Source organism: Temnothorax nylanderi, unplaced genomic scaffold (assembly GCF_030848795.1).
Source record: "Temnothorax nylanderi isolate EJ_2023f unplaced genomic scaffold, tnyl_v1.0 TNYL_tig0003_pilon, whole genome shotgun sequence".
Taxonomy (NCBI): domain Eukaryota; kingdom Metazoa; phylum Arthropoda; class Insecta; order Hymenoptera; family Formicidae; genus Temnothorax; species Temnothorax nylanderi.
The window spans coordinates 3156258-3181035 of NW_027249065.1; the positions used below are offsets into that span (position 1 = coordinate 3156258).

The 24778-nt window shown below is 40.0% G+C and overlaps 2 protein-coding genes across 17 annotated transcripts in view; both read left to right on the forward strand.

The window, feature by feature from the left end:
• Positions 1-16274, forward strand: part of Ryr (Ryanodine receptor) — a 40586-nt gene extending 24312 nt beyond the window's left edge. For 4 of the 14 annotated variants that reach the window (XM_071705845.1, XM_071705809.1, XM_071705854.1 and 1 more), the window contains 30 exons: positions 21-136; positions 218-763; positions 869-1687; positions 1775-1929; positions 2407-2578; positions 3100-3377; positions 3534-3754; positions 3973-4063; positions 4198-4520; positions 4658-4961; positions 5040-5193; positions 5314-6108; positions 6222-7240; positions 7345-7716; positions 7983-8095; positions 8623-8716; positions 8799-9044; positions 9746-10157; positions 10237-10641; positions 10712-10928; positions 11030-11885; positions 11956-12152; positions 12850-13096; positions 13243-13521; positions 13691-13977; positions 14061-14121; positions 14229-14513; positions 14767-14923; positions 14998-15163; positions 15287-16274. In XM_071705845.1, coding sequence (XP_071561946.1) covers positions 21-136; positions 218-763; positions 869-1687; positions 1775-1929; positions 2407-2578; positions 3100-3377; positions 3534-3754; positions 3973-4063; positions 4198-4520; positions 4658-4961; positions 5040-5193; positions 5314-6108; positions 6222-7240; positions 7345-7716; positions 7983-8095; positions 8623-8716; positions 8799-9044; positions 9746-10157; positions 10237-10641; positions 10712-10928; positions 11030-11885; positions 11956-12152; positions 12850-13096; positions 13243-13521; positions 13691-13977; positions 14061-14121; positions 14229-14513; positions 14767-14923; positions 14998-15163; positions 15287-15449 — 9550 coding nt within the window. In that variant the 3' untranslated portion in view covers positions 15450-16274. Of the gene's footprint in view, positions 1-20; positions 137-217; positions 764-868; positions 1688-1774; positions 1930-2394; positions 2579-2994; positions 3016-3099; positions 3378-3533; positions 3755-3972; positions 4064-4197; positions 4521-4657; positions 4962-5039; positions 5194-5313; positions 6109-6221; positions 7241-7344; positions 7717-7982; positions 8096-8423; positions 8534-8622; positions 8717-8798; positions 9045-9176; positions 9195-9478; positions 9500-9745; positions 10158-10236; positions 10642-10711; positions 10929-11029; positions 11886-11955; positions 12153-12849; positions 13097-13242; positions 13522-13690; positions 13978-14060; positions 14122-14228; positions 14514-14766; positions 14924-14997; positions 15164-15286 lie in introns of all 14 variants that reach the window. The other 10 variants (XM_071705760.1, XM_071705751.1, XM_071705770.1 and 7 more) reach the window with 6 other exon arrangements.
• A 511-nt stretch (positions 16275-16785) lies between these two features.
• LOC139772296 (solute carrier family 35 member F2) lies at positions 16786-22558 on the forward strand. 3 transcript variants are annotated; one of them, XM_071705885.1, is made up of 9 exons: positions 16787-16979; positions 17903-18015; positions 18153-18346; positions 19215-19386; positions 19475-19631; positions 19707-19917; positions 20151-20290; positions 20380-20575; positions 21158-22558. In XM_071705885.1, the coding sequence occupies exons 1-9, from the start codon at positions 16846-16848 to the stop codon at positions 21191-21193; spliced, it is 1353 nt and encodes a 450-aa protein (XP_071561986.1). In that variant the 5' UTR covers positions 16787-16845; the 3' UTR covers positions 21194-22558. The 3 variants fall into 3 exon arrangements, with proteins under 3 accessions (XP_071561976.1, XP_071561986.1, XP_071561995.1); XM_071705875.1 differs by having other exon boundaries at positions 16786-16979; positions 20380-22558; XM_071705894.1 differs by lacking the exon at positions 16787-16979 and adding an exon at positions 16987-17191 and having other exon boundaries at positions 20380-22558.
• Positions 22559-24778: the final 2220 nt, after the last annotated feature.

The window sequence follows — 24778 nt, forward strand, 5'->3', positions numbered from 1 at the left end:
TGCGATTTTGAAAATTGCAGACCTCTTCTAAAGCTGGTAGATAGATTGCTCTTAGTCGGCATGCTGAGGAATGAGGATATAATCAAGCTGCTCATCATGATAAATCCCGAAACCTGGGACCCGACTTTCGATAAAGGCAAGTCGATTAGAAAAGTAGCATTAAATATATTAATAAGTGAGAAACATAATTTAATGCAACGTCATCAAAATATTGTAGAAGGAAAAGACGAGCACAAGAAAGGCTTGCTGCACATGAAAATGGCCGAGGGAGCGAAATTACAAATGTGCTATCTGCTTCATCATTTAAACGACATCCAGTTACGCCATCGCGTCGAGTCCATCATCGCCTTTGCTTACGACTTTGTTGGAGAATTGCAGGGAGATCAATTGCGACGCTACATCGAAATCAAACAGTCGGATTTGCCGTCGGCCGTCGCTGCCAAGAAGACCAGAGAATTCAGGTGTCCCCCGCGCGAGCAAATGAATGCCATTTTAAGCTTTAAGAATTTGGACGCCGAGGAAGATCCGGACAATTGTCCCTGCGGTGAGGAACTCATCGTTAAGATGAACGAGTTCCACGGCGAGTTAATGTCCTACGTGTCTCTAACCGCTCTTCAAGAAGCAGCCAATGCCGCAAACGAACCAATTGAGGAAGTTCAAAAACCTGGCGCCATGAAACGTCTCTTCAATTTTATTAATGCTGTCAAGGAACTAGAGGAGGAATCTAAAATTGAACCTGAACCCGAGAAAAAAACTCCGGAAGGTAAATCTCTCGTTAATCACGTTATTGAATCTTATATCCTCAATTACAATAAATAGATATTAATATGTAATATATTTATAAACAATTAAATTTGACTCTGTTTAGAGGTATTTCGCAAGGTGCTAATATCAACCATCGTGTGCTGGGCCGAGGAATCGCAAATCGAGACGCCGAAACTCGTGCGAGAGATGTTCAGCCTATTGGTCAGGCAATACGACACTGTCGGCGAGTTGATCAGAGCCTTGGAGAAAACTTATGTCGTTAACAACAAGACGAAGGACGATGTCGCGCTGATGTGGGTCGGTTTAAGCCAGATCCGTGCCTTGCTGCCAGTACAGATGTCCCAGGAAGAGGAAGCGCTGGTGCGAGAACGACTGTGGAAGCTGGTGAACAATCACACTTTCTTTCAACATCCCGACCTCATTAGAATATTGAGGATCCACGAGAACGTGATGGCCATCATGATTAACACCCTGGGAAGACGTTCCCAGGCACAGTCCGACGCTCAAACCCAGGCCCAGGCGGCGGAGGGTGAGCCAGCATCGAAGGAGAAGGACACCTCTCACGAGATGGTCGTGGCTTGCTGCAGATTCTTGTGCTACTTCTGTCGCACATCCAGACAGAATCAGAAGGCCATGTTCGACCACTTTGACTTCCTGCTGGAGAACAGCAATATTCTGCTGGCAAGACCGTCGCTGCGAGGATCGACGCCATTGGACGTAGCGTATTCCTCACTGATGGAGAACACCGAGTTAGCTCTGGCCCTGAGAGAACATTATCTGGAGAAAATCGCTGTCTATCTGTCGCGATGCGGCCTGCAGTCCAATTCGGAATTAGTCGAGAAGGGCTATCCTGATTTAGGCTGGGATCCAGTCGAGGGTGAACGCTATCTCGATTTCTTGAGATTTTGCGTCTGGGTCAACGGTAAATTTTACCATCTTTTTTAATTTGATTTATTATTTAACTTTCTATTGTGAAAGAAACATTAAAAAATTGCAATCTTAATCGCAGGCGAAAGCGTGGAGGAAAATGCCAACTTGGTAATCCGTCTGCTAATCAGAAGACCAGAATGCTTGGGCCCAGCCCTTCGAGGAGAGGGTGAAGGTTTATTGAGAGCCATTATAGAAGCCAACAAGATGTCTGAACGCATTGCCGATAGACGAAAAGTAAGACATCTCACTCTTTTATTTAGTTAAAGCTAAAGACTATATGCGAACTATTTTGTAAGTAAGAAACCATTTATTTTATTGTTGTTTAAAAACAGATTACGTGTGAATTATCAGCCCTATGTCTCCCAAAAATTAGCAAACCGATATCTACATATTCTTATTAAATAATCCCTTTAAATTTCATTATTTTAATAATTTTTACTCAGTCTTTCCTTTTTTTTTAATTCTTAAAATTCGTGTGATTTTATTCATATTTCTTGTACCTTGATATGTGTTATCAACATCTCCTTAGAATTAATCTGAACTTAATTTATCGTAATCCACGCGATAAAAGTTTCGAAAACAAATCAAGTTCGCTAAATATGACTAAATATATGGCATAAAATATGACTATGCGACAATCTTAAAGTGAATTCTCCGCAAGCATGTACCCGACCTTCCATTAATACGGTGTCAACTTAGTACCTCGCACAGGTGCACGACGAGGCCGAGGGCACGGCTATGGTGATGCAATTCGAGCATCCACTCCCGGAATCGGACGACGACGAAGATTACATTGACACGGGTGCGGCGATATTAAACTTCTATTGCACCCTCGTTGACCTGTTGGGCCGCTGTGCTCCAGATTCATCAGTCATAGAGCAGGGTAAAAGAAAATGGAAGAATTTAATATTCATCATCATTAATACAAAACTCACAATTGTTGCACTTATAGTGTTTAAAACTGATCACTCTCGTATATAATTCTCATACCAGTTACTTAAGATAATTGATATCAATATAAAATGTAAGAAAAATGTAAATAATTAGTATTAAACAATTTTTGACAATAGATAATTTTCTTCAAATCTAAACGATTGGTAGATAATGAAATAGTCGGACAACACTATAGAATTTTTTATAGAAATATAAAAAATGTAAGATTCTAAAAAAAATAATTAAATTCTTGAATCATTTCATATCTCGCACCATCATTGCAAAATCGCTCGATAACTTGACTATATTCGAACGACAACGAATTATCTAATAACAATCGTTTATTTCTTTCTTAATGAGCAACAGAGGCATCTACAAAATCTGTCGGTAATATACGAAATGAAATTTTGTTTTGATAGAATTTGTATCAGAAACAACGCTCGTTTGCCTGAAGTCGCACAATTATTTCAGGAAAGAACGAGTCTCTCCGAGCCCGGGCAATCTTGAGATCGTTAGTACCCTTGGACGATCTACAGGGTGTGCTGTCCTTGCGGTTCACGCTGCTCAATCCTGCCGCCGGCGAGGAACGACCGAAAAGCGATACCCCGTCTGGTTTGATACCAGGGCACAAGCAAAGCGTTGTGCTGTTTCTCGAGCGCGTTTACGGCATTGAAACGCAAGACTTATTCTACAAGATATTGGAGGAGGCCTTTCTGCCAGATCTTCGCGCCGCCACCATGCTCGACAGAGTACGTTATGCTCTATATACTTCGCGTAATATCATTTAAATTTTATTATTCGCAAATCTGTTGTTTTATTAATTTAACAAAGGCGACAATTAAAAAAAAAACCACGAATTGGGACAGTTGAGAATTCATACTGTTGTCTGATTTAATTTCTCGTAGAACGACGGCTACGAATCCGACATGGCGCTCGCCATGAATCGTTACATAGGAAACAGCATTCTGCCATTGCTGATCAAGCATTCCAAATTTTACAACGAGGCGGACAATTACGCGAGCTTACTCGACGCCACGTTGCACACGGTCTATAGATTGAGCAAGAACCGAATGCTGACGAAGGGTCAACGCGAAGCTGTCTCGGATTTCCTCGTCGCATTGACTAGGTAAGCGAAGAATTTCCCGAATATTAAGTTGATTAACCGAAACCTTTTGCCATTCTTTAAGAAAAAAATGTTTATTCGTTGAACGTCTCATAAGTTTCAATATTATCATTTAAATATTTTAAATGACTGAGATTGAAATCACTTTCCACGTTACTTGATACGGCCCTCACACATTCGCGAATTTTATTCTAGGGATTAACTCGAATTTCTCTTTACAGTCAAATGCAGCCGAGCATGTTGCTGAAGTTGTTACGAAAGCTGACCGTCGATGTGTCCAAATTGTCGGAGTATACTACTGTGGCTCTCAGAGTGCGTCGATTGTTATTTTTAACTTATTTTTTTATTTAATATAGATATTAAATAAAATTAATAATCGTAGTTTGTTAATGAGCAAAACCTATTTTCAATTTTATTACCGCATAATTGATGTTTTGTGTTATTAGTTGTTAACGTTGCATTACGATCGTTGCGCGAAATATTACGGTTCCACCGGCTCCAGCGGTCAAGGCACTTACGGCGCGTCAAGCGACGAAGAGAAACGTCTCACGATGGTTCTCTTCAGCAATATATTCGACTCCCTGTCTAAGATGGATTACGATCCGGAATTATTCGGAAAAGCGCTGCCTTGCCTGACGGCCATCGGTTGCGCCCTGCCGCCAGATTATTCTCTTTCGAAAAATTACGACGACGAGTGGTACGGCAGCAAGTCAGCCTCGACTCAATCACCCGACGGTCCTTACAATCCGCAGCCAATCAACACCTCCAGGTTAATTATTAGATCTTATTATAAGAAATTTCAATAATTATGTCAGTTACAAAAAACAAAAGTTTAGTAGTAATTGTAAGATACGAAAAATCTCTCTGTGACTTTGATTTTAATATTTCGTTACAATTTTGTTTTAGCGTGGTGCTCAATAACGATCTTAATCAAATTGTACAAAAATTCTCCGAGCATTATCACGATGCTTGGGCTAGCCGTAAATTAGAGAACGGTTGGACTTACGGCGAGCAATGGTCGGATATGAATAAAACCCATCCCAGATTGAAGCCGTATAACATGTTGAGTGATTACGAACGAGAGCGATACAAGGAACCCGTCAGAGAGAGCTTGAAAGCTCTCCTGGCGATTGGCTGGAGTGTGGAACACGCGGAGGTCGATGTGCCGTCGACCAATCGCAGTTCCATGAGAAGGTCTTCCAAGAGTCAAGTAAGAAATTATTCGCAAAATTCACGATACATATTCGTTAAAAACAGACATTAATTTACATATTTTTAAACATGTTAGAGCGACTCGGCAAATCCGTTTAATTACAATCCTCACCCGGTGGACATGACTAATCTGACGCTAAGCAGAGAAATGCAGAACATGGCCGAACGTTTGGCGGATAATGCTCACGATATTTGGGCAAAGAAGAAGAAGGAAGAACTTATTACTTGCGGTTAGTGTAAATTGTTATCTAATAATCTCAATTTTTCGTCTCTTGTCCTTCTCTCTCCGCATTAATACTTAATTTATACATATTGAATAATTTTTTCGTAACATATTTACATGGCTACAGGAGGTGGCATTCATCCTCAGCTGGTACCCTACGATCTGTTGACCGATAAGGAGAAACGAAAGGATCGTGAACGATCGCAAGAATTTCTCAAGTACTTGCAGTATCAAGGTTACAAGTTTCACAAACCAAATCGCGGCGGTACGGAGACCGAAGTGGCTGGCGCAGTTGCTGCGGTAGAATTAAGATTCGCTTACTCATTATTAGAGAAGCTGATAGCTTACCTGGACAAGGCAACGATCAACATGAAGCTTTTGAGACCCTCCGACACGTTCAGCCGAAGAAACAGTTTCAAGACCTCGACAAGAGACATCAAGTTCTTCAGCAAAGTAGTTCTCCCGCTAATGGAAAAGTACTTTAGCACGCATAGAAACTATTTCATCGCCGTGGCTACCGCTACGAACAATGTCGGTGCAGCATCGTTGAAGGAGAAGGAGATGGTGGCCGCTCTCTTCTGCAAGTTAGCGAGTTTGCTGAGATCGAGACTCGCCGCCTTTGGCGCGGATGTGAGGATAACAGTTCGTTGCCTGCAAGTGCTAGTGAAGGGCATAGACGCCAAGAGTCTCGTGAAGAACTGTCCTGAGTTCATCCGAACGTCCATGTTGACTTTCTTTAACAACACCGCCGATGATCTAGGTCACACGATCCTGAACCTTCAGGAAGGGAAATACAGTCATCTCAGAGGCACTCATTTGAAAACCTCCACGTCATTATCGTACATTAATAGTGTAGTTTTACCGGTGCTCACTGCGATGTTCGACCATCTTGCCGCGTGCGAATATGGTAGCGACTTGTTACGTAAGTATTTAGAGTATTAAAATTGTGAAAAGATTAAAATAACTAATTATTTTAATTTAATCGGGATTAATATTTAATTATTTTAATTAGATTTTCGTCTTTGTTTTACACAGTTGACGAAATTCAAGTAGCCTCGTACAAAATGTTGGCGTCTCTGTACACTCTCGGGGTAGACGCCAGTTTGACACACGACAGAAAATACCTGAAGACTGAGATCGAGCGAAATAAACCTAATCTAGGCTCCTGCCTGGGTGCCTTTTCGAGCTGCTTCCCTGTAGCCTTCTTAGAGCCTCATTTAAACAAGCACAATCAGTTTTCCCTCCTAAATCGAATCGCGGATCATTCTCTGGAAGCTCAGGACATCATGACAAAGATGGAATCAAGTATGCCAACTTTGGAGACCATTCTTAGTGAGGTCGATCAGTTCGTCGAATCCGAGAAGACTTACAACGACGCTCCTCACGTCGTTGACGTAATTCTACCTCTGCTCTGCTCTTATTTGCCATTCTGGTGGGCACAAGGGCCTGACAACGTGAATCCGACCGAGGGTACCTACGTCAGCATGGTAACCAGCGATCACATGAATCAGTTGCTGAAGAACGTGCTGAAATTAATTAAGAAGAACATCGGCAACGAGAATGCACCGTGGATGACGCGCATCGCCGCCTACACACAGCAAATCATTATCAACTCGTCCGAGGAATTGTTGAAGGATCCGTTTTTGCCCCTCGCCGAACGCGTCAGAAAACGAACGGACACCATGTTCCACAAAGAGGAATCTCTTCGGGGCTTCATTAAGTCTTCGACCGAGGATACCTCGCAAGTCGAGGCGCAGATTCAAGAAGATTGGCAGCTACTCGTGCGCGATATCTACTCATTCTATCCCCTGTTGATAAAGTACGTCGATCTTCAGAGGAATCATTGGCTGAGGAACAATATTCCCGAAGCCGAGGATCTGTACAATCACGTGGCGGCTATATTTAATATCTGGTCGAAGTCGCAGTACTTCTTGCGTGAGGAGCAGAATTTTATATCTGCGAATGAGATCGATAACATGGTGCTCATCATGCCCACCGCAACGAGAAGACCTGCTGCAGTGTCTGATGGCACCGCGCCCTCCGGAGGAGGCAAGGTTCGTACAAGCTATTTATTTTTTTAAATTTAGTTTTGTCAATTAATATGCATTTGTCTCAAGAGTCAAAAGATCGAGCGCTTAAGTATCTTTTCGGTATACAGAAAAAGAAAAAAAATCGCGACAAGAAGAGAGACAAGGACAAAGAAGTGCAAGCATCCTTGATGGTCGCTTGCCTGAAGCGATTGCTACCCGTCGGCCTGAATCTCTTCGCTGGTCGCGAACAGGAATTGGTGCAGCATTGCAAAGACAGATTTCTGAAAAAGATGCCGGAATCTGATATCTCGGAATTTGCCAAGACTCAGCTGACGTTGCCGGACAAGATCGATCCCGCCGACGAAATGTCCTGGCAGCATTACCTGTATTCTCAATTAGGTCAGAAGAAGGACGCGATGGAGCCTGTAAAGGCTCAACAGCTGGAAGATGTTATCGCTAGGATCACCGATATGGCCAAAGTTTTATACGGTTTACACATGGTTAGTCATAAAACCGTATAACGTTGTTAATACAGCTGTAATTTTCAAAATTTTGTGGATATTTAAATTATTGAAGAAAAAAATGTTCGGAACTCTGTGACCTTCTTTTTAATTTGCTATTGATATTAATGTTTTCGGGATCATTGGAATTGAAAACGCCATTGTCGTCTGGAAATCATTTCATCATGTCATCATCATTTTTCTGTTTCTTTAAGTCGCGTCGAAGTGTTCATCGTATTCATCTCCGTACTTTTGTTCTCGAGTAGATAGATCATCCACAACAGCAGAGCAAGAGTTCGTATCGATCAGTGGTGTCGATCCAGCGTAAACGAGCGGTAATCGCTTGTTTCCGCCAACTCTCTTTACATTCTTTGCCCAGGTATCCTTCTTGCTATTTAGTTACGTTTTCGCTTCATTGGATCGTTAATCTTTCAATTGTGATCTCACACATTATTAATTCTTTTAATATCACTAGAATCATTCTTATTTTAAGTTACATTGAGTGTCGCCGATGTGTTTTGTGTTATTGATTTGCGTGGAATTTATTAGCTATTCTACTGTCTGTTAGTCAAAGAGAGAAATAATTAGGCGATAAGAATCGATTAATTTTGAGCGTTTAATACTATAAAATATTATCTGCAATGACTAATGAAAATTATTGTTAATGATTTAATGAGTGCGCTTGCTGTTTACGTACACGCTAACAGGCGACAAAGCCACCGCCATCGCGAGATGGATGGAAACGTGTGTTGTGCGCTGCTAGAAAAAGAGCGGCGATTGCATGTTTGCGTAGTGAGCCTCTGTATAAATTGAGGAGGTACGATTAACGCAAATTAATCTCTACTATATTCAATACAATCTTCTTCGAAGTAATATTAACATAGTTATATAAATTTATCCTTTTAGGCATCGAGCGATAAACATTTTTGCACGAACGTATTACGAGCTGTGGCTACAAGATGAAAATGTTGGTCAAGAAGTGATGATCGAGGATCTTACGGTAATTACAACCTATATTACTTCATCTATTTGAAATGTAATTTCACGTAAAATTAAAATAATATTATACTTCTTTCTTTCAGCAATCATTCGAGGATGCTGAATTGAAGAAAATGGATAAAGCTGAGGATGAAAGCAAGCCCGATCCGTTGACACAATTGGTAACGACTTTCTGTCGCGGTGCTATGACTGAACGATCAGGCGCTCTTCAAGAAGATCCGCTTTACATGAGTTACGCTCAAATTATTTCCAAATCTTGTGGAGAGGAAGAGGAGGAAGGGGAAGAAGAAGGCGGCGGAGGCGAGGAAGAAGGACAAGCTTCGATCCATGTAAGATCCGATTGATAAGCTCTTGTTTGTATATAGATGATAATTCGAGCGAGAAAATCGAATCCTCTAAATTCCCACAAAACCTGTCTACCGCATTAACGAATTCCCTATCTTTTTCTAACTTACTAAAAGCGGAGACTTAAATTTACGGTAAGACTCAGTAGTTAGTGCGAGAATCCATCCGCTTAATGTATGCTCGCAGTCCAAGATGTCAACCATATATGTATAATATATGTTTTCCATGTTGTGACACCCCGAATTCGTTGAATTGTACTACATTGTTTTATTCATCGAAATCAAAGCGACGTGTATAATATCATTCATGAGCAAGCAAAGCATCGTAGGCTATCGAAATTGTTTTCTTCCCGCCGATCCATTACTAACAATATATAATTAATCTGTGCATTTTTTTTTCTTTTAACGTAATTCTCAAGAGGCCAATGCATAAACTAATGGTAAGATATTGCATTGTGAAAATGTTTTTAAATAATCGTATTTTAATAATCAATAAATCGCATTTTAAATCTCGGAAATGACAATGATTATATAAAATTTTTAATTAGATAAGTTGTAATATTATATAAATTACTGTATGCTTGGTTTAAAACATATTATGTATGCATATATATATATATATCTTTATTTTCGTGCACGTGATCTTATTTTAATATAATATTTTTATATTACGTTCTGCAATATAGGAACAAGAAATGGAGAAGCAGAAGCTCTTATTCCATCAAGCTCGTCTAGCAAATCGCGGCGTCGCCGAAATGGTCCTCCTGCACATATCGGCGTGCAAGGGCATTCCCAGCGAGATGGTGATGAAGACTTTAGAGCTCGGAATTTCGATCCTGCGTGGCGGCAATATCGAAATTCAGCGAGGGATGCTGAACCATCTGAAGGAGAAGAAAGACGTCGGTTTCTTCACATCCATCGCGGGTCTAATGAACTCTTGCAGCGTACTGGATCTGGACGCTTTCGAGAGAAACACGAAAGCTGAGGGTCTCGGTGTCGGTTCCGAGGGTGCAGCTGGCGAGAAGAATATGCACGACGCTGAATTCACCTGCGCTCTATTCCGCTTTATCCAGCTCACCTGCGAGGGTCACAATCTCGGCAAGTATTATGTTATCGCTATTGAAAAATGAAAGATGAGTTTGACTCGATTGAATAACGTTTATCCTATCCTCAACAGATTGGCAAAACTACCTCAGGACACAGGCTGGTAATACGACGACGGTGAACGTGGTCATTTGCACCGTTGATTACCTATTGCGATTGCAAGAGTCAATCATGGATTTCTATTGGCATTACTCGAGTAAGGAACTCATCGACCCCGCCGGTAAAGCGAACTTCTTCAAGGCTATTGGCGTTGCCAGCCAAGTTTTCAACACTCTTACCGAGGTCATTCAAGGCCCATGCGCACAGAATCAACAAGCTTTAGCGCATTCTAGATTATGGGACGCAGTAGGAGGTTTTCTTTTCTTATTCTCGCATATGCAAGACAAACTATCGAAGCACTCCAGTCAGGTGGATCTTCTGAAAGAATTGCTTAACTTGCAAAAGGACATGATTACCATGATGCTTTCTATGCTCGAAGGTATGTGTCTAATTTCTATTTTAGTCAAGAAAACGAAGAAGATTATAATTAATATTCATGCGATTTAAAGGTAACGTCGTGAACGGAACGATTGGAAAGCAGATGGTGGACACTTTAGTCGAATCGGCTAGTAACGTGGAACTGATTTTGAAGTACTTTGATATGTTCTTAAAACTGAAGGATCTTGTGTCATCGCCGAGTTTCCTGGAAGTCGATCTTAACAGTGATGGTTGGGTGTATCCTAAAGATTTCAAGGAGAAGATGGAGCAACAGAAAAATTACACCAAGTACGCTTACACTGCCGTTAACTATTCTCCGAATTAAATACTTTGAATCTCTAAAAACTAAAATTTAAAATATCAGAATTTAATTCTCCAAATGTTTTCAGCGAGGAAATCGAATTCCTCCTGGCCTGCTGCGAGACGAATCACGACGGCAAGATCAATTACGTCGCTTTCATGGATCGCTTCCACGAGCCGGCGAAGGAAATTGGTTTCAATCTGGCCGTGTTGCTCACCAATCTGTCCGAGCACATGCCTAACGAACCGAGATTAGCCAAGTTCCTCGAAACGGCTGGCTCAGTTCTAAATTACTTCGAGCCGTTCTTAGGCAGAATCGAGATCCTCGGTGGCAACAAGAAGATCGAGCGCGTTTACTTTGAGATCAAAGAGTCGAATATCGAACAATGGGAGAAGCCGCAGATCAAGGAGTCGAAGAGGACCTACTTCTACAACACGGTGGTCGAGGCTGGCGAGAAAGAGAAACTCGAAACCTTCATCAACTTTTGCGAGGACGCTATTTTTGAAATGCAACACGCGAGCGCGTTGATGACCGTCGAGGAAAGCAGCGGAATCGGCAAGGCGAGGGAATCCTCGTATACGTATATGACCGAGGACGATGAAGAGAGGAATAAAGACCCAATTAGGCGAGGTATACAAGCCCTCAAGGACGGCGTTTACTTCTTCTTCTACATGTTCTCGCCGACCAATATCAAGAACAAGATCGCCGAGATGCAACAGATGACGATACCTGAGCTCTTCATCGGTTTCTTCAAGATGATTTTCTACGCCTTCTATTATTCCGGCTTTGGCGTCGGCTGCGTGATCAAATACTTCATGAGGCTTCTGTTAACGTTAATGAGAGGACCACAAGTGGAGCAACCCGTTGTAGTCAAGGAGGAGGAAGAGAAACCGTCGAGACATTTACCCGCTTTGCCACCGACGCCGGACGAGTCGAATTTACAAGTAAAATTTTCTCAATAAATTATGTTAGCACGGCACTGAGAAATATTATTTTAAAAAATCGTATATATAGGTGCAAGCCTTCGGAATGGATATAACAAAAGAGGAAGGAGGGCAAATAAAGTTGGCACCACACGAATCGACCACCTCTACGCCTCAATCTAGTATCGAAGAGACGGGCGAGAGTACACCCGACGAAGGTGCTGGCGAAGAGGGAGCGAGAGCTGAAGGAGAGAGCGAGCCGCCTGTCACTTTAGCTGATCTGCTCGGGTTAGTAGAGTACAGTAAACCTTATATAAATGGAGCTACAGTGTTTCGAAAATCTGGCGGGCGCGCACCAATTATGAATAAACGCGACGCGTGTATGTGTGCGTATGTACGTGTGACGCTTACGGTATTGCGTTACTATGCTACTGCAATCAGCTGATCAGCAGCTGATCAATAGTAATCGTTTGTTAGTAATCGTGTTTCGCGACGAGGAAGGGGGTGGAGCGAGGCTCGCATCGTCCTTAGGCAGATTCTTAAATTCAGATCACGCATAATCGATATAATCATCAATATCTTTGCACAGAAAAATCGCAGCGAGTTGGAAAGCTAAAACTTTAACGCTTCTAATAAGCGCAGAGTCATTTATCTCGGATAACTAGATCGAGAGATATCGTAGATTAATTACAAAAATAAAATTGATTTCGACCTGAGACGATTACCATCCTTAAAGCAGATGTCACTATCTTTAAATCTCGGCTTGAAAAGGTCTTAACTTCTTCAAACAGATTGCATTGAAAAAGGCACAGTGTCTTGTTTATAACGATACCAAAATCGAGTATCATTTTATCTTTTTTTTTTTTAGTAAAAATAAAATACTGAATATTTTAATTTCATAGCATGTTGCTAATTGAATTTAAATAATAGGATTAAGCTAGCTAAAATTATTTTCTTTTTCGTTAATTAAATTACATTTGTTTAGCGGAGAACAAGCCAGAGCGCAAGCTGCTGCTGCAGCAGAAGCTGCGGCGGCTCAACAAGCAGCTATGGCAGCAGTTGAAGCCGAAGCAAAGCAAGAAACCATCGCCGAACCTTCCTCAGGATCGAGCATTGATCTGTCACAATACAGTCATCGTGTGGTATCCTTCTTGGCCAGGAATTTTTATAATCTGAAATACGTCGCGCTAGTTCTCGCCTTTTGTATCAACTTTATGCTGCTATTTTATAAGGTACATATGAGAACTTTACAATAATTTTTCATATGAACACACAGCATGCATAACAAACATGAAAAGTATAAAAATCCAAGATTCTATAAATTCATGTTTCGTATATATGTGTCGTTTTTTCTTACGCATGTTAACGTTAAATCCAGGTTTCCTCTTTGGCTGACGATTCGGACGACGAAGGTAGTGGACGAATGGCGGATTTGTTAACGGAAATATCAGGCGAAGGGACATCGGGTTTGGCGGGTAGTGGCATGGAATTAGGCAGCGGTAGCGGTGAAAATGGTTCGGAAGAGGAAGATGAGGAGGCTCAGGAATTCGTGGAAGTGTCTGAGGATTATTATTATATGGCTCACGTTATGAGGCTACTGGCTGCTCTTCATTCTATCGTTTCACTCGCTATGCTGGTCGCGTATTATCACTTGAAGGTACTTGAAACGCGAATGATAACAATAACTGTACAATTATTTAATCTCAGTTATTAAAATCTTGAACATTTTTTCGGTAATGTTTTTCTATACGAAATATTTTGATAAATTTGACGGATATATAATTATCGTGATTTTTAAATCATGTAAATATTTGTGTTTGTTTCAGGTACCATTGGCCATCTTCAAACGAGAGAAAGAAATTGCACGACGAGTAGAATTCGATGGATTGTATATAGCCGAAATGCCGGAAGAGGATGACATTAAAGCGCATTGGGATAAAATGGTGATATCGGCCAAGACTTTCCCCGTAAATTACTGGGACAAATTCGTCAAGAAAAAGGTCCGGCAAAAATACAGCGAGACGTACGATTTCGATTACATCAGCAATTTACTCGGAATGGAAAAGACTTCTTTCAGCCAGCAGGAAGAGGAAGGATCTGGCTTAATACATTTGTAAGTAGATATCGTGATAGTATCTCAACTCTTTTCTACTATCAGAACTGAGATTTTGTAATGCAAAAAGTAATTTTTTGTAGCATTGTACACATCGATTGGAGATATCAGATATGGAAGGCCGGAGTCACCATCACCGATAACGTAAGTTCTTTTATAATAAATAATAAATTTTCGGCGAGACTAATTCATTTCTATGTAAATTATATAAATTAAATATCTATGTATAATCGCGCCGTTTTATTTTCCAGGCATTTCTATATAGTTTGTGGTACTTCACATTTTCGATTCTCGGCAACTACAACAATTTCTTCTTCGCCGCTCACCTGCTGGACGTCGCGGTCGGTTTCAAAACTTTACGAACAATTTTGCAATCGGTGACACATAACGGCAAGCAGCTGGTCTTGACAGTGATGCTACTGACGATCATAGTATATATCTATACCGTGATAGCCTTTAATTTCTTCAGAAAGTTCTACGTACAGGAGGAAGAAGACGGCGACGAATCGGATAAAAAATGTCACCATATGCTAACGGTATGCTACACAGAAATAGGCTGAGTTTCTTAATTCATTGCCAGCGCTGAAAATTTGTAGTATACGTTACGTGTACTATAGATTTCCGGCACTGGAAGTCTATAGTACACGTAACGTATACTGTAGATTTTTAGTGCTGGCAATGAATTTAGAAACTCAGCCATACCTGAAGAATCTTTAGTTATCTGGTCAAAGCGCATTTCATAACTTTAGATTTCATTATGTTAACGTATATTTTTATTTCTTTTGGCAGTGCTTCGTTTTTCACTTGTACAAAGGCGTAAGAGCCGGCGGCGGCATAGGCGACGAGATCGGTGAACCCGACGGCGACGATTATGAGGTTTATCGTATAATGTTCGACATCACATTCTTCTTCTTCGTAATTGTCATTCTGTTGGCTATCATTCAAGGTGAGTATACTCGATTGATTCTACGATTTGTAGCAGAAAGAGAATTACGATATTACGTCGCAATTGGTCCTCAGGTCTGATCATCGACGCGTTTGGCGAACTTCGAGATCAACTTGAAAGCGTGAAGACAAATATGGAGAGCAATTGCTTTATATGCGGCTTAGGAAAAGAATATTTTGACGCGGTGCCGCACGGGTTCGACACTCACGTGCAACAGGAGCATAATCTAGCAAATTACATGTAAATATCGACAAATATTTTACGCTTTTGATTATCTGAATAATCTCAAAATATCTGAAATATTTTTAATAAAAGAACATACTTTATTATATTATCAATTCATACGTGATTTTCGATCGACAGGTTCTTCCTTATGCACTTGATTAACAAACCAGACACCGAATACACTGGTCAGGAAACATACGTGTGGAATATGTATCAACAACGTTGTTGGGACTTCTTTCCGGTAGGCGATTGCTTCCGCAAGCAAAACGAGACGGTAGAAGAAGAGGCCAAGAAGAAGTAAAATTAGTCCTGATTCTAAAGTGACCAATAGAAACGATCGATCTTACTTAACGAAGAGGACTTTCCTCATCGAGCAACGTCTTCTATAGTTCTTAGCGTAAATTTTTGCTCATCGAACGAGAGCGCGAGGTGAGCGCTCGTTTAAAATCAAATTTCGCAAATTCTACGTCTTATCTCATAATGACGAAGAGAGGATTTTTACCTCGTAAACTTATGTCTCCGTTTTCCACTTGACAATTTATCGTTATTCCGAACTAACTAATAGACTTTCTGACGTGTGAATGTAGTGCATTAATTGCGTACTGCGTGTAATGAAGATGTACGAACACGGAGAAATTCGCGTCTGATATCATATCCGGGGGAACGTATGAAATTGAAAATATTTTTCCAACTTTGTAAAAATGAACTGTATCACCAAAACCGGCAATTTCCTCTATTAGATAGGCAAACATTGACAAAAGCTCCATTTCCATCGACCGGCGGTACATTGTCGCCGAATCGATGGAAACGACGGAACCGACTGCACAAATTTACATATTCATAGCGTTACAATATTGCTTTCTTTTCATACGTCGGATAATCTATACTTGTGCGTAATTTTATGCTGTATCGCAGTGATAACAAATTTGAGATATATGACATAGTGTAAGTTAAGTTAAAGATGTTTAAAGTTTATATAATGTGCAGATCTCTTTCTGACGAAAGTGGGAACCTTTTGGACATTATATACGACTGAGGTCACAGTATATTCGAGAATGTCAATATATTGTAAATAAAATTCTATAGCAGGATTACCTGGTAATATAAATAAAGACATACTTCTTTACTTCGTTATCCCAGGATCTCTCCTCAATCTTATCCTCAGTTATGTAATTTTTGCAAATTTAATTTAGAACTTAAATAGAGCTTTAACTTCAAAGAGCGACTTCAAAAACGTCTTAAGATCTACATTACCTTCTTATTTAATTTACTCTTACTTTAATTTGATGAAATAACGTGATTAAATAACGAAAGAATTTTAGAGAATATATCGATCTCAAATTTCCTTTAAAGGAAAACTACCTAATTTTTTTTTTTTTTAATCGAAATAATGGAGTTTTATTAGAAGAGATTTAGTTTTTCTCGATCGATTTCAAGATCGATAAAACGCTGACTGGAATTTTACGCAGCGTTACGACGCTGCCGGACGCTGCGTATTGATGTCTATCGCAGCATAGTAAAATTTTGTATTTCCTATCGTAGCACGCATCCCAGGGAAAACGAAAGAGGAGCAACAAGAGTTAACGGCGTGTCCCTCCGCGCCGAGAGAGCGGAAGGAGGTCGCGCAAGCGCCTCGGATCAGTATTCGCTCGCCGGGAGTCGCCGGCGAGGAGCCTTCAGGGTGCTTCAGGGTGAAAATGCACCATGGCATGGGAGGATCGGCGGGCGATCGTCACGGCGCTCAAAATCCAGATATTTCCTGGCGGGAGATGCGGGCCAGGAATGGGATCTGCGACAAAATCGAAAATTACATATCCGAGCTGGGCCAATGGTACGTGAGTAAACGTGGAGGTGGCCGCCCTAGGCGTTCGCAGGAGCCGTTGCGTGTGCGGTGTGCTTTCCGCCCTGTGCCGCCCTGCAGAGTCGGTGGGGACTGGGGACGGGCGAAAGGGGGCGAACGACCCAGGGATGAAAGTGGCGGGTGTTTAGCTATACGTTTCGTCGTATAGTTTCTCGCGATTGGCACAACGATGTGTGATCACGGTACCGTGCAATATGATTTAATCGCGGTTGGTGTTTTAAAAATTAAAACAATAAGAATTGGATAACGAATCAATATATGTGATAATACCGCGGTTCCGGAAATTCAGAATACGCTAGTGTTGGTGGAGCTATTGCACGGTTTTTGTGTGTGCGAAATTCGTAGGACTCTATGTCGAGAGATTTGTGCATTTTAGTAATATTGTATATATTTTTAATAATTTCAATAACCTTTTTGATTAATATAAAAATTTATTGTTATAAAGCATTTTCTATCATATTAAATTAAGCTGTTTATTTTTATGTGGCATTTTTTGTATCTTATGTCGTGTGGTCGGCTCGAAAGCACGATCTTAGTCTGACCAGCGCCGGGCGTTACTACTTAAAGTAGTCCGGTACCAAATATGAGATATTTAATCTCTCTAAGTTTAAGCTAAATAAATTTCTATTTAGAGAAAATCGATTCCTTATTTTTATAATGTATAAATCTACTTTCAATAAAATATTTAATTTTTATGACATTAATTTTACACTGATTGACATTAAAATTAATTAATATGGCACAAAATTATTAACATTTTTAAGACATTTAAATGTAGTCACAAATATAATATTATATATACTATATAGTATTATGTAACTTAGATATATTTTAAGATACACATTCGTACATTCTTGAAATAAAAATCAACTTGTCGATGTATTGCAAAATAGGGCGGTATGGAGGACGATAATAATGGGCCAGTTTCTTTCGGTGATGCTGTCCTTCGTGACGTTCCTAAATCATTACATAAACACCGGTTCCTACAAGGTCTCGCTTCCAACAGGTAACTTATTAATTTGAAAAAAAAGACTGTTTTCTGCCCTTATACAGCGTCGAAAGTTAAGCTGACTGGAACTATAGCAATTTCAAGTTCGAAACTTTGCGCGGCTAATTAATTATTATCGTTTTTTTGCGAGACAGGGCAGAACGTTCCGCACTACGTAATGATGTGTTTAGTCTACACGACGTGGATGTCCTGCAGGGGTGCGGGAAACGGCCTAATTTCCGTCATACGAGCCCGTGGCTGGAGGTATCTGTTGTTAGCACTGATCGACGTTGAGGCGTGCACGCTTATTACATCGTCGCACCAATATACCAGCCTTGCTAGTATACAGGTATGTAAATATGCAGAGATCTAAGATCTTTTTGAGAACACAGTAAAGTACTTAACGATTAGAATAAATCTCTGATTTCTAGAAATCTTATAATATATTTTCAAGTCCGACAAATTTGCGGCGCGCAGTCTATTAAGTTGGAATATATGTATATGTACAGTATGTACATTACAATTTGTTAATTCTTTACTTAAGTATAGAATATATGAACACCAACACCTTGTTACGGCTCGATGCTCCTTTGTCTTTGATTTGATTTCTAATCTTGTGAGCCTTTACTATTATACTTATAATATATTATTGACTTGAGTAATTCTTATTTTACATCGCATTTTCGATACTTATTCCCTTCGTAAACTTTTTATGTTAACTGCGTCTACGATTTTTAAGCTTCATTAAATGATTCGTAAGAAAGTTGCATGTCTTACGTCCAACCGCGTTTAAATCCCATTGAAGCACGAGTTCTGTTGGCGTTGCTTAATGTACGATTTCCTACTCGAGCACGTAACTTTCCTCTCGTATAGTTCGAATTTGTATTATCTGGCGAGCGTGGTAGTACTCGTATCAACTGTGTGAATGGCGCACGGAACAGGCATTGTAACTGGAACTGCACGGCCATAGCGGAGACGGGAGAAGAGGATGTTGGGTCTTCGACCCAACAATGCTCACTCCGTCGTTGTCCGAGCTACCCACATTCTTAATCAAACACATTGCAGGCGCGTTATGAATTAAATTATCCATTATTGCGCGCTCCATACATGCTCGCCGCGGCTCCCCTAACTCGCTTCTCCGTTACCATATTGTACATATAAACATTACCGATGTATAAACTAAGTACTATATATTAAAAAGCTATAAAATATTTTAGCTTCTTGATTTAGTGGCGATACCGGTCGCCCTGGTACTCTCGTTTCTGGTACTGGGCGTCAGATACAGAATGGTGCATATCGTCGGCGTGTCCGTCTGCTTAATGGGCGTCGGATGTCTGGTCTGGGCTGGTATAGACGACAATAATCCTACTGGTAATCCCACGGCTACTGGTAATTATCGACGAGCAGAATGCAGATAGACGGCTATCGCGCGATAGAAAGAGAGCGAGGAAACAAATTGACGTTGAACGTGTTTCAGAAAAGAACAAACTTGTTGGCGATATGCTTTGTCTCGGCGGTGCGGTCTTGTTCTCGGTAACGACGGTTCTGCAGGAATTTGCCGTTAAAACGGTCGATATTGTCGAATACCTCGGGATGATCGGTTTCTTCGGTACAATATTGAGCTGCATGCAAACGTAAGTACGAATACTGAGAGCTTTCATAGGGGAAAATGCCGCGAATGAGTGACATTTTTGTATCGATCGTTACAGCGCCGTGCTCCAGAGGTTTCAAATAGAAGCGTTTCACTGGGACAACGTACCAGTAATAACGATCCTGATGCTCTACTGCGTCATGCAATTCATGTTCTTCTCTCTTCTGCCGGTAGTATTGTTTGAATCGGGCGCTACCGCCTTGCAGCTCGCGCTGCTTACCTCGGACTCCTTCAATACATTGAGCGGAATGCTTAATCACCACTATAAGGTAGGCCATTGGTCACGAGTGTCGTCATTCGCTACACGATCGATCGTGTTCTCATTCGTCGATCATCGTGATATCGCTTCACATTAATAGCCGCATTTATAATCCTTCCTTGAGGATAAGGATTCCTTGTTCCTCATTCTATATTTCATAAATCTTAAGGTTCCTTGATCGGTCAAGGAAGGTTTATTGTACGAAAATCAATACTGATATTTCTCTTTCTTCGTTTCCTCCAGTTTCACGCATTGTACTTCGTTTCGTACACGCTCACGATGACCGGTATATACATTTACGCAATAAAGAGAACACCGATGTCGATGAACTCACGGAGGCAGCACATGGCCCCGGATCCGCGCGCGCCAATCCCAGATTACAGGTGAAAATAATCCTATTAAACGTTATGCGAGTCGACTTTCGAAACGAATTATCGAGCACGCATTAACGTAACGTTATTTCAATCTCAAGACACATATATCATCCCGATGTCGGCGAGGTGGAGATGGCCACGAGTTCCGGAATGTCCGGCGTGAGCGGCACCCTCGACATAAGGGCGTCCACCCTCGGCAGCGAGAGAGAAACGATGGACGCGACAAGTCTACCACTTAGCGTCAGTTCCGACACGGCCTTCACCTCCTTCTACGGCAGTCAGGCAAACCTAAAGGTAGCATCGAGATCGATGCCGCGTGTCTCGTCCAATTCGTATTTCGATTCGAGCACCGGTGTGCCCTGATATCTGTCGGGAATGAACTTAACGCGAGCGCAGGGTTCGCGTGATATTCCGAGGCAGATGGAGTCCGCGCGATTGAACGTTTTCTCGAAATCTACTCATTTTCGATAATGCGACTTCTCGTCGCGATATGAGACTCGACGTTTTGCATTACGGTGATTCTTGAAAATTTGCTAGATTTATTTTACAATAGCCTCGGAGCATGCAGAAATCGCATAATGTAACTGACTCGTACGAAGGCAATAAAATCAAACGACAAATAAAAATTGATAAATGTATAAGTTTTAGACATCGTTATATATTTGACGGTAGGTTTGGTGCTCTCTCTCACTTTCTCACTCGCTCTCTCTCTCTCTTTCTCTCTCTCTCTTTGTGTTAAATAGCGTAAATTTGAATGACTGCACGAAGAGAACTTTTTCATTCGCGCGATGCTCCATCTGCCTCCGATAACGAGTGATCTCCCCGTACTCCTTTCTTTGTTCTTGGAGGTGTAAATGAAATCTGTGACGGTTTCAGGCTGCGAACGGGAACAGTGGTTCTGCCTATAATTAATATGCGGAAGGAAACGACTGCCTAGAATAGAATACTGTCCAATTCATTCGTTCGAAATGCGATGCGAACTTCTTGACTTCTCGAAACGGGGCCCTTAGAAAGCACGAAAAGATGTTTGTATATCGACGTCGTAATTACGAGCGTTAGCACACAGTCTAAAGACTTCTTTTAGATATCTGTGTAAAATTATTATTACACAGGTGTTAATTGTACTTAACGGTAAAATAATCGGGCCGTCTTTGAGTTGTAATTCGATCATATGTTTAAATGTTATTTAAGAAATAAGTATAATTTATATATGAAAAAATACTACTAGATTAGCATATAACTTAATTATTCCAATAATTTTAATTATTACAATTACATATTTAACTTTATAGTCTTCGCGCGCGACGAAATAAATTTGGGTAGCATAACAACTGTTTGATAAAAACAAAATATTTCATTTGTAAATAATTTCATCTCATTATAGTATATAAGGAATATAAGGATTATTTATCTCTATTGGACTCTTCCGATATGCACATTGTACATAATTTAATATATTTAATATTTAAGATTACTATTTCGTATTTTTTCGACTGAACGATCGGATTAAATTTAAAGACGGCCATAAAATCAATATATATACCGATTTGGGTATCGATATTCCTTCTAATCAAAAACCATTCCCAGTAAATTGTTTATAAAGATGTGAACTAATTCTGTAAGAACAAAACGTGCCAAATGTCGAAGTCTATTAACACTTATAGATCGTAGAACTAGGAGAATGCGAATGTAAAACATGTACTCGTTTTATGTACATCGTGTATTCATTTTCACTTGAATTTTTTATATTAACACGAATTACCTTCGTGGACGTTTGTTATGACTATTACGATCGATATACTGTAGTATATACAGAGATATTTATAAGTTACCCTGAGATAATAGGGGCTGATCGAGATAGAAGAAAACTTTACATAATTCAATTTCCGACAAACTCGATCGATCTAATTAATGCAGTCAATGTAAGTCGACTACGTAATGCTACACACTATTCTATTCTTCTATTACAATAGTGCGATTTGCGGCTGCAATGAACAAACTGTCATCACTAGTGCGGACTTACACTTAAAATGATATTATACATTTATTTGTATTCCGCTATTGCGCGCATAGTATCGAATAATAGCGACTAAATCTATGACTTATATTCGTCAATAATCAATTTTTTTGTAAAAAAAAAAACTAATCGGAATCACAGAGCATTTACAGGGTGCAGAAAATCAAAACTCGACACAACTTGACCTTGTTGTTACACTATGCTAATTCATTATATTATGCAATCAATAAATTAATCTTACGTAATTGACGTTAAAAATATCAGGAGAAAGTGTGATGATTCAATAACAATTTTTCCCTCTATTACGAATAAAAATTATAGGATTTCCTGAAATCGTAATTCCTTTTTAATTTAGTGTTCCTTTAGATTGAGAACCTTTTTAAATTTTTCTTGCTGATTACATCCTATAAATAACATCGCTAATTTACGATAGTATAATTTCTCTAATTTCTTAAAACTTTAGAAATTCCTGGAATCGCGATTTTCATAAACTCAGTGCTATCGATTACATTACTTATTCTATAATTTTGCTAATTTGCGATTTTAATCTTTCGCGGCTCGAGCTTCTAGAAAATATTTAATTAATGCTGTGGTACCCAAATTCATTGCCAGTACTGGAAATCTATAGTACATGTAATGTATACTGTTTTCAGCGCTGACAATGAATTTTGGAGCACAGCCAATGATTGCTTTTTTAAGAGATTCTATATTCTTTTTAATCTTTTAAGGATTGTATAATCTGTTACTTATGTATCGAGCTCATCGACATATAAACTTCTCAAAAATCAACAGATGAATTTCTTCGTGAAATAGAAAGTAAAAGAAATTAATAGTTTATTAATAATTTATAAATAAATCATGTACTAAAATTTAAAAATATTTATAAAGGATTTATTAGTTTAAGTTTGACTGAAGAGTATTAGTACGCAAATGATGTAGAAGCATGATAACTGCTAGTTTGGTATTGGTCATCGTGGTTCTTATTTGGTTTCTGCTTTACGTCTTTAGGCGGGAGATCAGAGTGTTACGCTCCTTCGTCGTCATCACTAAGAGGTTCAGTTTCCTCCTCGAATGTGGAGGTCACCCAGGGCACCGGCAAGTTGGACATGTTCTGTTGCGGAATCATCAATGCCCGAATCATTGCTTGCATTTCACAGATCATATATTTCGTCGTCGGTCCAGTTTGATACCAAAAATGCCGATGCGGAGAGGGCTCCATTCTCTCGAAGATACCCAATAAAATTAGGATCCGTTAGATGAGCCTCCTCAGGCTGGGTCCACTCCTAGTTAAACACGAGATGCTTCTTTCCTCTTAAGGACGTTCTCCGGTCCTTATACTAGAGAAAATCGATTTTCTTAGGATTTTCTTGAAACTGTGAATATACGTTAATTTAGGTGTGCTTTATGCGTGGTATAAATTTCAGTACCTCTTCCGGTATAAAAAATAAAGATACTGAGCCTCAAAGTTTCAACTTTTACTAATGAAAAGGTTTTCCAGGCCAAACGGTAAGAGATACGAGGTTGGCCAAGAGGACCAAAGTTGCTCCTCTCGTCGAGTTCTATAAGGAAAAAATGCCAAAACTAAAAAAAAATTAAAATTAAAAATTTTTTTTGAAACTTTGAGGCTCAGTATCTTTATTTTTTATATCGGAAGAGGTACTGAAATTTATACCACGCATAAAGCACACCTAAATTAACGTATATTCACAGTTTCAAGAAAATCCTAAGAAAATCGATTTTCTCTAGTATAAGGACCGGAGAACGTCCTTGCCACTTAGCAGCTCCAGTAACCTCCACAAGATCAAAATGAGCAAACTCCTCCTTTGCCCCGTATAGCTCGAGAATTTTGTATTGCTCCAAGGTAGGGATCAAGAGAAGATATACTTTGTCTTGTGTATCCACAAAGAGATATTCAATTTCTTTGAAGATATTGGGAGGTGTGGAACTTGTTGTTGTTCCTGTGTTTTGAGAATGAATGGATATTCGATATCCATGATTGATCCAGAGACAGAGTTGTTGTTACTTATACTGCTATTAAATTGCGAATTTGTAAATTTATTGTGTGCTGTATATGTAAAAGTGACAAGACAAGTGCTAAGAAGATGGTGGGTGCGCCCAAAATCAATCGGCGTCGAGATGAATTGGGGTTTCACTCTAACCTCGTATCAGAACTATTGTTATCAGACCATGAGGAGTTTTTCTCATATTGCCGTATGTGGCCTGAACAATTTAATATTCTGCTATCTTTGGTGCGTCTCCTTCTCCTAAAAAGAAGCCGGAGACGGGCACTTTCTCCAAAACTCAAACTTGCAGCCACTCTTGCGTGAGTAATTTTTTTGCTTCATGATCTTGAAAGGTACCCTCTTTTTTGCAAGATGTTATTTTAAACAAGATATATACCTGCACAGATTTCTCGCACATGGTGACAGTATTAAGTCGAAGGCATGGGAGTTTCGGATTGGTAAATCTACCATGTACAA